This window comes from Oncorhynchus nerka, linkage group LG26 (assembly GCF_034236695.1).
Source record: "Oncorhynchus nerka isolate Pitt River linkage group LG26, Oner_Uvic_2.0, whole genome shotgun sequence".
Lineage (NCBI taxonomy): Eukaryota > Metazoa > Chordata > Actinopteri > Salmoniformes > Salmonidae > Oncorhynchus > Oncorhynchus nerka.
Window position 1 is genome coordinate 10,297,664 of NC_088421.1, and position 15,733 is coordinate 10,313,396.

General features: G+C 46.7%; 1 protein-coding gene across 1 annotated transcript in view; it reads right to left on the reverse strand.

Moving 5' to 3' along the window:
- Positions 1 to 15,733, reverse strand: part of LOC115110250 (synaptic vesicle membrane protein VAT-1 homolog) — a 49,333-nt gene that overhangs the window by 17,059 nt on the left and 16,541 nt on the right. The window contains exon 3 of the mRNA XM_029635747.2: positions 337 to 507. Within this exon, the coding sequence (XP_029491607.2) occupies positions 337 to 507 (171 nt within the window). The remainder of the gene's footprint in view (positions 1 to 336; positions 508 to 15,733) is intronic.

Here is a 15,733-nt window from a genome sequence, read left to right on the forward strand (position 1 = left end):
AAACATCATGCAGATAACAAACAGCAGTTTGTTATCTGCAAATGGAAGACAAACACAACTTTACGAACACAACACTGCAACTACAGAGTATTCCTTAGGTCCAACGGTTGCATGACCCAGGGCCCATTAGTCATCTCAGTATACTTATCTCATGGATCACATTGTGGAAATTATGGGTCACACCGTGTATGTGTCCCAAATGGTGCCCTATTCCCTATGTAGTGAACTACTTTCGACTAGGGCCCATAGTGTGCACTATATAGGCATTAATGTGCCATTTGAGACGCAGCCCATCTCAGTGCTGTAAGATGGGTCGGATGACCCCTGACCTCTCACCTTTGGGGCTGATCTTGCGGACCTCCTCCACGTAGTCCCGTGTACGGTAGTCAATGCAGTGCGTGACTCCGCCCTGGCTGATGGTCTCGTGCTTACTGGCCGACGCCGTCCCGAACACGGTCACGTCCTTCACTGTCTGGCACAACTGGGTGGCCGCGATGCCCACCCCACCTGGAGAGAGAGAGAGAGTTTGTTAGGAGAAAACGTAGAGACAGTAGATGTTGCAGGATATACGTCCTGGCCTGTTATAACATAAAAGAGACTAAAGCTCCCAACATGTCATACACATAAGCCCTGGTAGATTACATTTCTCAATTGATGCTTTTTTGTGTGTGTTATTTCTCACGTAGAATTGTTTTTGTTGATACATTATTATTGTTGCTCCAAAATATTGTTCATTTACAGTGAACATCGCAATTTGCGACCGTGGCAACCACCCATTCACGCCAATAAAGCAGAGAGAGAGAGAGGATAAGGAGACAAAGACGGGTGGTTAAGATGAGCTGGAGCTCAGACTTGTGTATGTGTCCCTTCATTTTCTACCTCGTTGTTTCTCTAAACAGGGTAGCTAAGGGGAGGAAGTATAATACCGAATAAACTCTATCCGAGCTTCACTAATCATTACCTCAAGAGAGATACTCACTCAGGGAGACACCTCCAACTCAATTCAACTCAGCTGATATAGATATGTCTTGAGGCCCATAAATCCCATTAAATGTGATTTGTTTTGTTTACTGTGACAGGCCAGGTCAGTCAGTAAGAGGCTGGCTGTGTGTGTGTGTGTGTGGCTCAGGGGTAAGCAAGGAGAGCATTAATCACATTACCTCCTACCCGCCGCCCTGGGCAAAAAGGAACATCCACAACTAGACGTAGAGGCACACAAACATCCACAACTAGACGTAGAGACACACAAACATCCACAACTAGACGTAGAGGCACACAAACATCCACAACTAGACGTAGAGACACACAAACATCCACAACTAGACATAGATACACACAAACATCCACAACTAGACGTAGAGACACACAAACATCCACAACTAGACGTAGAGGCACACAAACATCCACAACTAGACATAGATACACACAAACATCCACAACTAGACGTAGAGGCACACAAACATCCACAACTAGACATAGATACACACAAACATCCACAACTAGACGTAGAGACACACAAACATCCACAACTAGACGTAGAGACACACAAACATCCACAACTAGACGTAGAGACACACAAACATCCACAACTAGACGTAGAGACACACAAACATCCACAACTAGACGTAGATACACACAAACATCCACAACTAGACGTAGAGACACACAAACATTCACAACTAGACGTAGAGACACACAAACATCCACAACTAGACGTAGAGACACACAAACATCCACAACTAGACGTAGAGACACACAAACATTCACAACTAGACATAGATACACACAAACATCCACAACTAGACGTAGAGACACACAAACATCCACAACTAGACGTAGAGACACACAAACATCCACAACTAGACGTAGAGACACACAAACATCCACAACTAGACGTAGAGGCACACAAACATCCACAACTAGACGTAGATACACACAAACATCCACAACTAGACGTAGATACACACAAACATCCACAACTAGACGTAGAGACACACAAACATCCACAACTAGACGTAGAGACACACAAACATCTACAACTAGACGTAGAGGCACACAAACATCCACAACTAGACATAGATACACACAAACATCCACAACTAGACGTAGAGACACACAAACATCCACAACTAGACGTAGAGACACACAAACATCCACAACTAGACGTAGAGACACACAAACATCCACAACTAGACGTAGATACACACAAACATCCACAACTAGACGTAGATACACACAAACATCCACAACTAGACGTAGATACACACAAACATCCACAACTAGACGTAGAGACACACAAACATCCACAACTAGACGTAGAGACACACAAACATCCACAACTAGACGTAGAGACACACAAACATCCACAACTAGACGTAGAGACACACAAACATCCACAACTAGACGTAGAGACACACAAACATCCACAACTAGACGTAGAGACACACAAACATTCACAACTAGACGTAGAGACACACAAACATCCACAACTAGACGTAGAGACACACAAACATCCACAACTAGACATAGATACACACAAACATCCACAACTAGACGTAGATACACACAAACATCCACAACTAGACGTAGATACACACAAACATCCACAACTAGACGTAGAGACAGACAAACATCCACAACTAGACGTAGAGACACACAAACATCCACAACTAGACGTAGATACACACAAACATCCACAACTAGACGTAGAGACACACAAACATCCACAACTAGACGTAGATACACACAAACATCCACAACTAGACGTAGATACACACAAACATCCACAACTAGACGTAGATACACACAAACATCCACAACTAGAGAAAGTAGCCATTGTACGTCAGATGACACTGGTTGACTTGAGCTTCATGCAAGATGACCTGACTAAGAATCTAGGGTAATTTGAGGTATTTGTTTTGGCTATGGGAGCAATGTGTGACACGGGGTCAAGGAAACAAGAAAACATCGTTTCGTAACTGTGCCAGTTGAAAGAAAACCTTCTCATATAGGGAATCAATCTTTGAAACGATGAACAACGCATTGTCTGTGATGACCTTTGTAGACAAAGTGGCAGCTGTGTGAGAGCATTGCTTTCTGTAGGTGTAACTTACATCAGCATGGCTGTTTGATGTATGTTTCTGAACATACTGTATGTCTGTGTGTGTGTGTGTGTGTGTGTCCCTGTGTGTGTCTTAAGCCAGGTCTCAGTAGGTTTCTGTGAAGTAGTGGGACAGAACAGAGAGGACAGAGGGAGGCTGACTGTATGGACTGAACATGGCCCGTAAAGGTCACTCATGCCGGACCAAGTTAAGACCGCGTCTTATCTGAGGCCAGAGCCAATAGAGCAACGCAAAACAGAGTGTTCACAACATGGACATTTTACATTCAAACAGAGCGTTCACAACTTGGACATTTTACATTCAAACAGAGCGTTCACAACATGGACATTTTACATTCAAACAGAGCATTCACAACATGGACATTTTACATTCAAACAGAGCGTTCACAACATGGACATTTTACATTCAAACAGAGCATTCACAACATGGGCATTTTACATTCAAACAGAGCGTTCACAACATGGGCATTTTACATTCAAACAGAGCGTTCACAACATGGGCATTTTACATTCAAACAGAGCGTTCACAACATGGGCATTTTACATTCAAACAGAGCGTTCACAACATGGGCATTTTACATTCAAACAGAGCGTTCACAACATTGGCATTTTACATTCAAACAGAGCGTTCACAACATGGGCATTTTACATTCAAACAGAGCGTTCACAACATGGACATTTTACATTCAAACAGAGCGTTCACAACATGGACATTTTACATTCAAACAGAGCGTTCACAACATGGGCATTTTACATTCAAACAGACGCCTGTCTCAAGCATATTTAAACTGCCGTGGTTGACTGTGGTTATCATCAGCAACACGTTAGGATGGGAGTTGTGGTCCACCGTCTTGGTCATATTCACTCACACACCATGAGCTTGAGAAGACAGAGACAAAAGGAACCAAGGAGAAGGTATATTTTAATCTATTGCAGTCGCTGGCTGCTACGTCGTACAGGCTGACCTCCTCTCTCTACTTTGACACTTACAAAGAAAATAAAACTAGAACGAGACCAATTCCCTCCTGGCTCTGCTCTGAAGAGACCTTGAGCCAATGGGAACTCAATAGACATTTCTCACTGTATTCAAGCCTGGCAAGGAGAAAGAGAGAAGGTCTGCTTCCTAAATGACACTGTATTCCCTAAGTAGTGCACTAGTTTTGATCAGGGCTAATATGGCTTTGGTCAAAAGTAGTGCACTGTGTAGGGAAGAGGGCATAATTTCCTAGGAACGCGAAGCATTTCGCCACGCTCGCAGTAACATCTGCTAACCATGTGTATGTGACAAATACAAATTTGATTTGAAACGCAATCAAGAACTTAATGAAATAACAAGAGCAACGGTGTTGCTGTTGGATGGCAGTCAGTGAGTCAGCCTGCCTCCAAACAGCTAGAACTATCTCTCCCTGTCGTTCTGTCCTCAGAGTGAAACCAAGTTTGTGTTGCCAGGGAAACCCAGGCCAAATTGGCGGCGACGACTGAGCAAAGGAGCCATTTTGTTTCATTGGCTGTTTTTCCTCCAGGCAAAACAGGAGGCATTTGGTGGCATTCAGAAGCTCATCCAGGGGTATTATGTGACAGATCCGTCAGTAACACCCACCCGATCACCACATAACGACTTACCTAGAGCCAGCAGAGAGTAGACGGGTGTGTACGTTGGTGTGAAGGTTGAAGAGATGAGAAATTGCTTACCTTGAAGAATGCCCCCCCAAAAAAGGAAAGCCACAAGGACTTCTGCTCACACATCTACTTTGATATGGCAAGCTAGTAATGTGTATGGTCAATATGAAGTGTTTAAGCTGTCGGGGTAGGACAGAGTTTTGATATTTAGAGTTGGTGCCTGTCACTCTGTCCCACTCATCCACCTGTGTTAGAAAGGGAGGAAGGGGCACCTGTTTCTGGCTGGATCCCCCCGAGAACCACAGATCCAGGGCCTGTTTGCCCGTCTTGTGACTGATCCGCCATCACAAGACCCAGGTCAGCACTGCCAAGAGCCCCCCCCCCAACACATAGACACACACAGAAAGAGAGATAAGCTGAGGTAGGAGGGAGACTGCAGACAGGAACAGTCTGGATGAAAAGTCTGTTCATATCCTCTAATCTTCACTAATATGTGCTCAGATTAAACAGTGAACCCATCGGTAACCCATTGTTTTGGTTCACATTGCTCTCTTGGTATTTCTCACAAAATTCTCACAAATTCCTTGTCACCTTCTCCCTCTCTCCCGTCAGTGCCCCCATTTCATCTCTCTCTCATCTGCTGTGCATGTGGACCAGGGCAATCTGTCTCTTTCCAGTCCTGGTCTTTCTTTTTTTTATTCCCTTCATTCTCCTGGCAATGTGACGCGAGGTCGTCCCCTGAACACTAACCCGTTGCCTGAACACTAAACCATTGTCTGTGCAAAGATGGCAACTTAAGCAAATTCCCGCGCCTAATTCCATTCGTTCTGCTTGGGATTCAATTGAATAGGTTTCACTGAGAAAATTACAGGGCCGTCAAAAGCCTTGTTTTCCCTCTCTGTCTCTCGTTAACTGACCAGGGTGTGTAGGGAGGAACAGCATACACAGTGGAATCTTTACACACACACACACACACACACACACACACACACACACACACACACACACACACACACACACACACAGATTTTGGCACCAAATCCACTCTAGGTCTCAATAACATGCTCTTCTAGAGTGAACAGGAATGTTGTCCTAAACACTGTGGAGTTCACATTACTATGTAGTCCAGTATGATGTGTGTGTCCACGCCCAGAGTTCAATGTGAGGAGAGGGTGGGGCCACTAAATGTTGTTGAGATTTCCCAAAGGGAAACCTCCTACTACTGTACATACTTAGTACAGTCAGTGCACACAGGCACTTTCTCACAGTCATCCACACACTGACCACATTCGCGTGAACGGTGCTTAAGAGGTAAGCTTAAGAGCAACGCAAACATAGAGAGCTCGTCTTAGCATAACTCAAACGGAGAAGCTAACTCACCTCAGACCGTGCTTACTGTAAATTCTAACCTAAAAAGGCTAGGTTGTGGTTATAGGTGTGGGCCCTATGGTGCTAGCAATGATAACACTAGCTAGCACACGTGCTAATGCTAATCCCGGAGAGATGTGAGGCCACTCATGTCAAGTCAGGGTTCCATGCTGTCTGCCCCCATGTCATTCTCTGTGTCTCCACTCTCCAAGCGTACCCTCTCCCACACCCTATCATTAGCCTGTGGTGCCTGTGGCTGACAAAGAATGGCACAAAACCATAAACTCAAGAATTCTTCGGGACGGTGAACAAGATCAACAAGTCGGACATGATTGAGCAATGTTTCTTGCTCTGTTATTGTGCAAATCCGACACGAGGCTTACATGACTGTGTGTGAGCATAGAACGGCTGTGTCTGTGTCTGCTATAAGGGGAGATGACTCTGTGTTACGTAACACAGTGTTTTCCCCTTGCTCTGTGTAGCTGTGAACTCGCTGAGTGTTTTAGTATGCTTTCTCGTATGGCAGGTTCCTCTCTGTACCACGTATAGGATGCACATTTTTAGTGACTGGGTGAGTGAATTCAAAACACATCCTGTGTGAGAAGGCAGAACCTACGATTTCCTGAGTGAGAATTCACACAATGCTAACGCACACAGAGACACCAGCACACACATACACTCATTGTACAGACAAACACAAACAGACATGTTCTCATGAAACCCACTGATAACCATGCACAAACAAACACATTCTTCCTAACACAAACACATTGTAGAAAAATAAATACCAACTCAAATGTACAGACAGACACACCTGTGTGTGTGTGTGTGTGTGTGTGTGTGTGTGTGTGTGTGTGTGTGTGTGTGTGTGTGTGTGTGTGACCTTCTGTGGGTGGGTGGAGAGGCTTAAGCTGAATGGGGTCATAAGGCAAGGGTTGTGAGTGAGAGCGTATTCTGATTGGAGGGTGGGTTGGAGGTTGGAGCGGAGTGGAGGCTGCATGCTCTGGTTTTCCTGTGCTATCAGTGCAGCTGATCTGCATCTGGGTATGATGCCAGCCAGCCAGCTAGGCCCAGAGAACAAACACAACCAGGACTCTCCTCTCCAACACAGCCCTTATTAGCATTCACTGAACTAGGGTAAGACCTACAGCACGGGGTAGTCAGACAGTGGGGAGTCATTGTAGACTGCTAAAGGATATGCTGAAATAGAGATGTGATTTGTCTGAAATTGTAGGATAAACTAACAAAGTGATATTCTGTCTGTCTCTCATATTGAGTGATATCTTACATTCTTAGAAAAAAAGGTGCTTTCTAGAACCTAAAACGTTTCGGTTGTCCACATAGCAGAACTCTTTGAAGAACCCTTTTTGGTTCCAGGTAGAACCCCTTTGGATTCCATGTAGGAACCTTGCAACAGAGGGTTCTACCTGGACCCAAAAAGGGTTCTACCTGGACCCAAAAAGGGTTCTCCTGTGGGGAAAGCTGAATTACCCTTCTGGGACCCTGTTTCTAAGAGTGTAGAGTGAGCAGGTAACATCAACATCTCTGTACTTTCTCTATACTCTGTCACCTCTATCTCTTCTCTTCCATTATCATCTTCACTCAATCTCCTTTGTTTTTCTTTGTCTGTCTGTCTGTCTGTCTGTCTGTCTGTCTGTCTGTCTGTCTGTCTGTCTGTCTGTCTGTCTGTCTGTCTGTCTTTCTCTCTTTCTTTCTTTCTTTCTTTCTTTCTCTCCTCTCCTCTCCTCTCCTCTCCTCTCCTCTCCTCTCCTCTCCTCTCCTCTCCTCTCCTCTCTCTGTTGATACAGGGTAGTGTTAGTCAGACCACTCTGGCCCAGACCCAGTCAAGTGTGTATGTATGTGTGTGCACGCACGTGTGTGTTAGTGTGTGTGTGTGTGTGTGTGCGTGTGTGTGTATTATTGGGCGTGGTGGCATGCAGGGCTGCTGGCCAGACCTAATCCATAAACACAGGGTCCAGTTCAGGGAGAGGTCGCAGGAAAAGGCTCTTGGCCGGGTACAGTGGACCCCCCCCCAAACACATCAAAATGTCACTGCACTCCTTCCCTTGCCCTGTCCCTCTGGAGAAAACAAAGAGGGGAATGTATGCACTCTCCCCAATGACGAGGTATCGAGCACTGATACGCCATGGTCATGAGGAACCTCCCCGGTCGGGGTCATGCGGAGGGGGGAGGAGGGGAGGTGGAGGATGGGAGGATGCAGATGTGCGAGTCCAGCGGACAGAGAGGGCGGGATGGTAGGAGAACAACATGCCATTGTTTGGGGAGAGGGGACGGGAACGGCCGGCCCACAGGCCCACGAGAGAGAGGCAGCTGGGGTCAGTCAACGATTCCCGGGTTCACACACAGCCATGACACTGACACACCAGGGGAACCTCTTTATCTCTCTCGATCTCTACAGAGCTGTCTCTCTCTCTCTCTGAGTCTCTGTACTAAACTCTATGACAGAGGTACGGTTGAGGTTTACCTTTGAATTTGGTCTCCTTAGCTGAGGTCTCTTCTCTTGGGTACGAGGACAGAGAAGGCCTATGTTAATAATTACATTTACATTACATTTAAGTCATTTAGCAGACGCTCTTATCCAGAGCGACTTACAAATGGGTGCTTTCACCTTATGACATCCAGTGGAACAGCCACTTTACAATAGTGCATCTAGGTCTTTTAAGGGGGGAGGGGGAGAAGGATTACTTTATCCTATCCTAGGTATTCCTTAAAGAGGTGGGGTTTCAGGTGTCTCCGGAAGGTGGTGATTGACTCCGCTGTCCTGGCGTCGTGAGGGAGTTTGTTCCACCATTGGGGGGCCAGAGCAGCGAACAGTTTTGACTGGGCTGAGCGGGAACTGTACTTCCTCAGTGGTAGGGAGGCGAGCAGGCCAGAGGTGGATGAACGCAGTGCCCTTGTTTGGGTGTAGGGCCTGATCAGAGCCTGGAGGTACTGAGGTGCCGTTCCCCTCACAGCTCCGTAGGCAAGCACCATGGTCTTGTAGCAGATGCGAGCTTCAACTGGAAGCCAGTGGAGAGAGCGGAGGAGCGGGGTGACGTGAGAGAACTTGGGAAGGTTGAACACCAGACGGGCTGCGGCGTTCTGGATGAGTTGTAGGGGTTTAATGGCACAGGCAGGGAGCCCAGCCAACAGCGAGTTGCAGTAATCCAGACGGGAGATGACAAGTGCCTGGATTAGGACCTGCGCCGCTTCCTGTGTGAGGCAGGGTCGTACTCTGCGGATGTTGTAGAGCATGAACCTACAGGAACGGGCCACCGCCTTGATGTTATTTGAGAACGACAGGGTGTTGTCCAGGATCACGCCGAGGTTCTTAGCGCTCTGGGACGAGGACACAATGGAGTTGTCAACCGTGATGGCGAGATCATGGAACGGGCAGTCCTTCCCCGGGAGGAAGAGCAGCTCCGTCTTGCCGAGGTTCAGCTTGAGGTGATGATCCGTCATCCACACTGATATGTCTGCCAGACATGCAGAGATGCGATTCGCCACCTGGTCGTCAGAAGGGGGAAAGGAGAAGATTAATTGTGTGTCGTCTGCATAGCAATGATAGGAGAGACCATGTGAGGTTATGACAGAGCCAAGTGACTTGGTGTATAGCGAGAATAGGAGAGGGCCTAGAACAGAGCCCTGGGGGACACCAGTGGTGAGCACGTGGTGAGGAGACGGATTCTCGCCACGCCACCTGGTAGGAGCGACCTGTCAGGTAGGACGCAATCCAAGCGTGGGCCGCGCCGGAGATGCCCAACTCGGAGAGGGTGGAGAGGAGGATCTGATGGTTCACAGTATCGAAGGCAGCCGATAGGTCTAGAAGGATGAGAGCAGAGGAGAGAGAGTTAGCTTTAGCAGTGCGGAGCGCCTCAGTGATACAGAGAAGAGCAGTCTCAGTTGAATGACTAGTCTTGAAACCTGACTGATTTGGATCAAGAAGGTCATTCTGAGAGAGATAGCGGGAGAGCTGGCCAAGGACGGCACGTTCAAGAGTTTTGGAGAGAAAAGAAAGAAGGGATACTGGTCTGTAGTTGTTGACATCGGAGGGATCGAGTGTAGGTTTTTTCAGAAGGGGTGCAACTCTCGCTCTCTTGAAGACGGGAGGGACGTAGCCAGCGGTCAGGGATGAGTTGATGAGCGAGGTGAGGTAAGGGAGAAGGTCACCGGAGATGGTCTGGAGAAGAGAGGAGGGGATAGGGTCAAGTGGGCAGGTTGTTGGGCGGCCGGCCGTCACAAGACGCGAGATGTCATCTGGAGAGAGAGGGGAGAAAGAGGTCAGAGCACAGGGTAGGGCAGTGTGAGCAGAACCAGCGGTGTCGTTTGACTTAGCAAACGAGGATCGGATGTCGTCGACCTTCTTTTCAAAATGGTTGACGAAGTCATCTGCAGAGAGGGAGGAGGGGGAGGGGAGGAGGATTCAAGAGGGAGGAGAAGGTGGCAAAGAGCTTCCTAGGGTTAGAGGCAGATGCTTGGAATTTAGAGTGGTAGAAAGTAGCAGCAGAGACAGAGGAGGAAAATGTAGAGAGGAGGGAGTGAAAGGATGCCAGGTCCGCAGGGAGGCGAGTTTTCCTCCATTTCCGCTCGGCTGCCCGGAGCCCTGTTCTGTGAGCTCGCAATGAGTCGTCGAGCCACGGAGCGGGAGGGGAGGACCGAGCCGGCCTGGAGGATAGGGGACATAGAGAGTCAAAGGATGCAGAAAGGGAGGAGAGGAGGGTTGAGGAGGCAGAATCAGGAGATAGGTTGGAGAAGGTTTGAGCAGAGGGAAGAGATGATAGGATGGAAGAGGAGAGAGTAGCGGGGGAGAGAGAGCGAAGGTTGGGACGGCGCGATACCATCCAGTAGGGGCAGTGTGGGAAGTGTTGGATGAGAGCGAGAGGGAAAAGGATACAAGGTAGTGGTCGGAGACTTGGAGGGAGTTGCAGTGAGGTTAGTGGAAGAACAGCATCTAGTAAAGATGAGGTCGAGCGTATTGCCTGCCTTGTGAGTAGGGGGAAGGTGAGAGGGTGAGGTCAAAGAGGAGAGGAGTGGAAAGAAGGAGGCAGAGAGGAATGAGTCAAAGGTAGACGTGGGGGAGGTTAAAGTCGCCCAGAACTGTGAGAGGTGAGCCGTCCTCAGGAAAGGAGCTTATCAAGGCATCAAGCTCATTGATGAACTCTCCGAGGGAACCTGGAGGGCGATAAATGATAAGGATGTTAAGCTTGAAAGGGCTGGTAACTGTGACAGCATGGAATTCAAAGGAGGCGATAGACAGATGGGTAAGGGGAGAAAGAGAGAATGACCACTTGGGAGAGATGAGGATCCCGGTGCCACCACCCCGCTGACCAGAAGCTCTCGGGGTGTGCGAGAGCACGTGGGCGGACGAAGAGAGAGCAGTAGGAGTAGCGGTGTTGTCTGTGGTGATCCATGTTTCCGTCAGAGCCAAGAAGTCGAGGGACTGGAGGGAGGCATAGGCTGAGATGAACTCTGCCTTGTTGGCCGCAGATCGGCAGTTCCAGAGGCTACCGGAGACCTGGAACTCCACGTGGGTCGTGCGCGCTGGGACCACCAGATTAGGGTGGCCGCGGCCATGCGGTGTGGAGCGTTTGTATGGTCTGTGCAGAGAGGAGAGAACAGGGATAGACAGACACATAGTTGACAGGCTAGAGAAGAGGCTATGCTAATGCAGAGGAGATTGGAATGACAAGTGGACTACACGTCTCGAATGTTCAGAAAGTTAAGCTTACGTAGCAAGAATCTAATTGACTAAAATGATTAAAATTATACAGTACTGCTGGGGTAGGCTAGCTGCGTTGTTGACACTACCCTAATCAAGTCGTACGGTTGAGTGTGAAGTTTCTACAATGCTGCTTTTCGGGAGCTAGCTGGCTAGCTAGCAGTGTTGGTTACGTTACGTTGCGTTAGGAGAACGACAATAGCTGGCTAGCTAATCTAGAAAATCGCTCTAGACTACACAATTATCTTTGAAACAAAGACGGCTATGTAGCTAGCTATGTAGCTAGCTACGATCAAACAAATCACACCGTTGGGACTGTAATGAAATGAAATGAAAGTGATACTACCTGTGGAGCGACGCGGAATGCGACCGGAATGCGAAAATTCTATTCAGTAGACGTTGGCTGGCTATTGGCTAGCTAGGAGTGTCTCCTACGTTAAGGACGACAAAATAGCTGGCTAGCTAACCTCGCTGAATTAAGATAATCACTCTAAGACTACACACTCTAAACTACACAATTATCTTGGATACGAAGACAGCAAAGACAACTATGTAGCTAGCTAATACTACACTAATCAAGTCGTTCAGTTGAGTGTGATAGTTACTACAGTGCTACGGTAGACGGTGAACGTGTTGGGCAGATAGGAGACGACGAAATACGATAATTACGCAATTATCTTTGATACAACGACGACTATGTAGCTAGCTAAGAAGAAATTGCTAAGATTAGACAAATCAGACCGTTGTACTATAATGAAATGTAATGAAATGTAATGAAAAAGTTATACAACCTGCAGACCGAAGCGCGGATGCGACCGGCTCGCTCCAACCCGGAAGTAACTAATCTCCAGCGAGCTAAAACATTGACAGTGGCAATTATGCTGGAGAGGACATACAGTATCTTTCCTTGTCATGAGGTGGGTGGGGGCTGGGTGGGGGGTGGTGGTGCTGCTGCTGCAGGCAATGAGCTAGACACCTCTCTGCCTGGGTCCTCACAGTGGGAGCCAACAAGTTAGCAGCCTGTGCAAAACACCAGGCAGCACCACCATAGAGCCACATAGAGCCATAGACAGAGCTCTAGTAGTTTCTCATTCACCAGCATGGCTCTACGGCACCACAGGCCGATAAGAGGGAAGAAACCGAGTAACATTGATGAAGAGACTGATGACAGCCGAAGCAGAAGATTGCTCAACAAACAATGACTCTATGGTCAACACGATAAGAAGCTGGCTGTTGATCTATATATTGATTTACTGCCAGTAAAAATGACAGACAATTAAATCATATCTGTCTGGACTGAGATTGGATATGAGAAATGGCTCCTTGTGTCCTCATGCAGTACCACCCACTGTTTTAATATACTATAGCTGTACAAACGGAGTCACTGAATCTTATTAAAAAGTGGTCTGTGTTCACTATTAAAGACATGCAACCGGACACACTGAAGTTCTGTACATACGTGTAAAACTGTAGGTTAAAGATATGATTCAAATAGCTGGTTGTGTTTTTAATCTCACCGGTGCAAGAGCAGGACAGGCAACCACTGACACACAACCACACTAATATAAAAACACGCACGTACCATTACTGTGGTTGTGGTTGCACACACACACACACGCGCACGCACGCACAATGTTTGATATCTGACACTAATCTAGAGTTTAAAATCAGAGACGTGCTCTGACAGACTCTTAGGCTGCAGCAACATCATTGCCCAACACCCTCCACCATCATGTGAGGGGGAGGAGGCCACACGACCCAACCAATCAGAGGTGTTAGCTAGGGACTAAACAAGGGTGGGTGTGGACTAAGAAGGTCTTCACACTTACTAGAGGTTTGGCAAAAATACCCCCGGCTACATATATGCTGCAAACTTGCGAACTTGTCACGTCTCGACCGGAGGTAGAGCACGACACTTGCCTGACAGTTGCCCCCTCTAAGAAGGGCAGTGTAAACAGAATTGTCTCGTTAAGCCAACACTCTTACAGTAAACATTTTTTATAGCATACCAATGTTTTTGAAACAGCTGAAGTGTACAGACATTTTCCTTATTTATTTATTGTAGTAGCAGCCTGTTCTGAAATTGTCGCCGTAGCTTTATATCTCAACAGTGTATTTTTGTTGTTGTTGCTTGACTGCACTGAGGTCCAGGCAAGAAGCTATTCCCTAGGAAATGATCAACGTTTTCAGTCGCAATTTGCTTTTACCTCATATAATGACTTCCATGATATTGATCAAATGAAGCCTGGTTTGTTCTAAGGTAACTTTAATATGGTCGTTAGGAGCTCTAAGGTTTACACTATCTAGCTATGGTTCAGCTAATCGTCAGCATATAGTAGCTACAGACAGCATGTTTATGTGAGAATGCAGAAATGATTTTGTTTCGCTAGCTAGCTTGCTAGCTAATGTTGCCTAGCTAGCTGTGTAGCCTATATTATAATATGAATGCCACTGTATGATAACGTTACTGTCTGTTATATTCGTATGGGAGGGGTTGTAACGGTTTTCTAGGTGTGAAGGAGAGTCGGACCAAAATGCAGCGTGTAGATTGCGATCCATGTTTAATGAACAAACGTAACACGAATCTAAATACAAAACCTACAAAACAATAAACGTAATGAAAACCGAAACAGCCTAATACTGGTGCACATACACACAGAACAAAGGACAATCACCCACGACAAACTCAAAGAATATGGCTGCCTAACTATGGTTCCCAATCAGAGACAACGATAAACACCCGCCTCTGATTGAGAACCACTTCAGACAGCCATAGACTTAACCAGAACACCCCACTAGCTACAATCCCAATACATACACACCACATACACAAACCCATGCCACACCCTGGCCTGACCAAATAAATAAAGATAAACACAAAATACTTTGACAAGGGTGTGACAGGGGTAAACATTCATTATTGATATGCTAATGTTACTTGAATTAGCTGTGTTAGCTATTGTTAGCACTTTAGTGTGTACATGTCGCGGACATGAGTCCGTCATGGTCACGTGATGAAGTAGCCCCGCCTGCGAACTTCAAAACCAGTGTCTTCCCTCAGCAGTCCAAACGCAAAATAGACAGCCCCTGGCCCTACTGTAAACCCTCAGCCCTTGAATGACGTTTTACATCATCACATCCGAGTGTACCTTAAATGTCCCTTGCCCAAGTGAGGGAGAGTGATGATCGGAGAGGCAACGTCCTTGGTGGAAATCTTGAAGTTGAGTTTTAAAACAACCAACCTAAAGCTATTAATGTACCTAGCAAGCTAACATAGCTAGCTAGCTATCCGGTCAGGTAGCGAGCTACAGTTACCCATAGCTGGCTAGCTGGTTTTATAGTTTGGTCATTTATTCCAATAGATTCTGAATTCCCCAAAATATGTTTATGAAGCTAGCTACATTTTATAGGCTCCTCACTACGAGACTAAGCCAATTTGAACATCATTCTCATTTGCCAATGCTTAAATCAATGGCATCTATATATTTTTTTGCAAGCTAGCATCATCATTTTGTCTCACATGCCGAAAATGCAGCCATGTTGATTAAATTTGACACAGTTTGACACATGAATACAGTTTGCATCGAACTGTGGGTCATATCAATCCCACAAGTGATCAAAGTTCTCCACTTGCTCACTCAAGCTAAATCGAGGGCCTAGGGGGCAATGTTAGTGAATTAGACATCCACTTAAGATGGCAATCAAACTGCATCCTGTTTCGACGGGGATTCCCCTGAGGAAAAGTAGCTAGCGCAAGGCCTGATGGGGTAAAAAAGAACGTGTTTGGACTGCAGGCTTGGTCTAAGACGTTGGTTGATCCTGTGGGAAACGCGTGGTTGTAAGTGCTGAGAAAAGAGACATTTTAGTCCTATTCTTATGAGTAAAAATAAAAGCTATGCATTAAG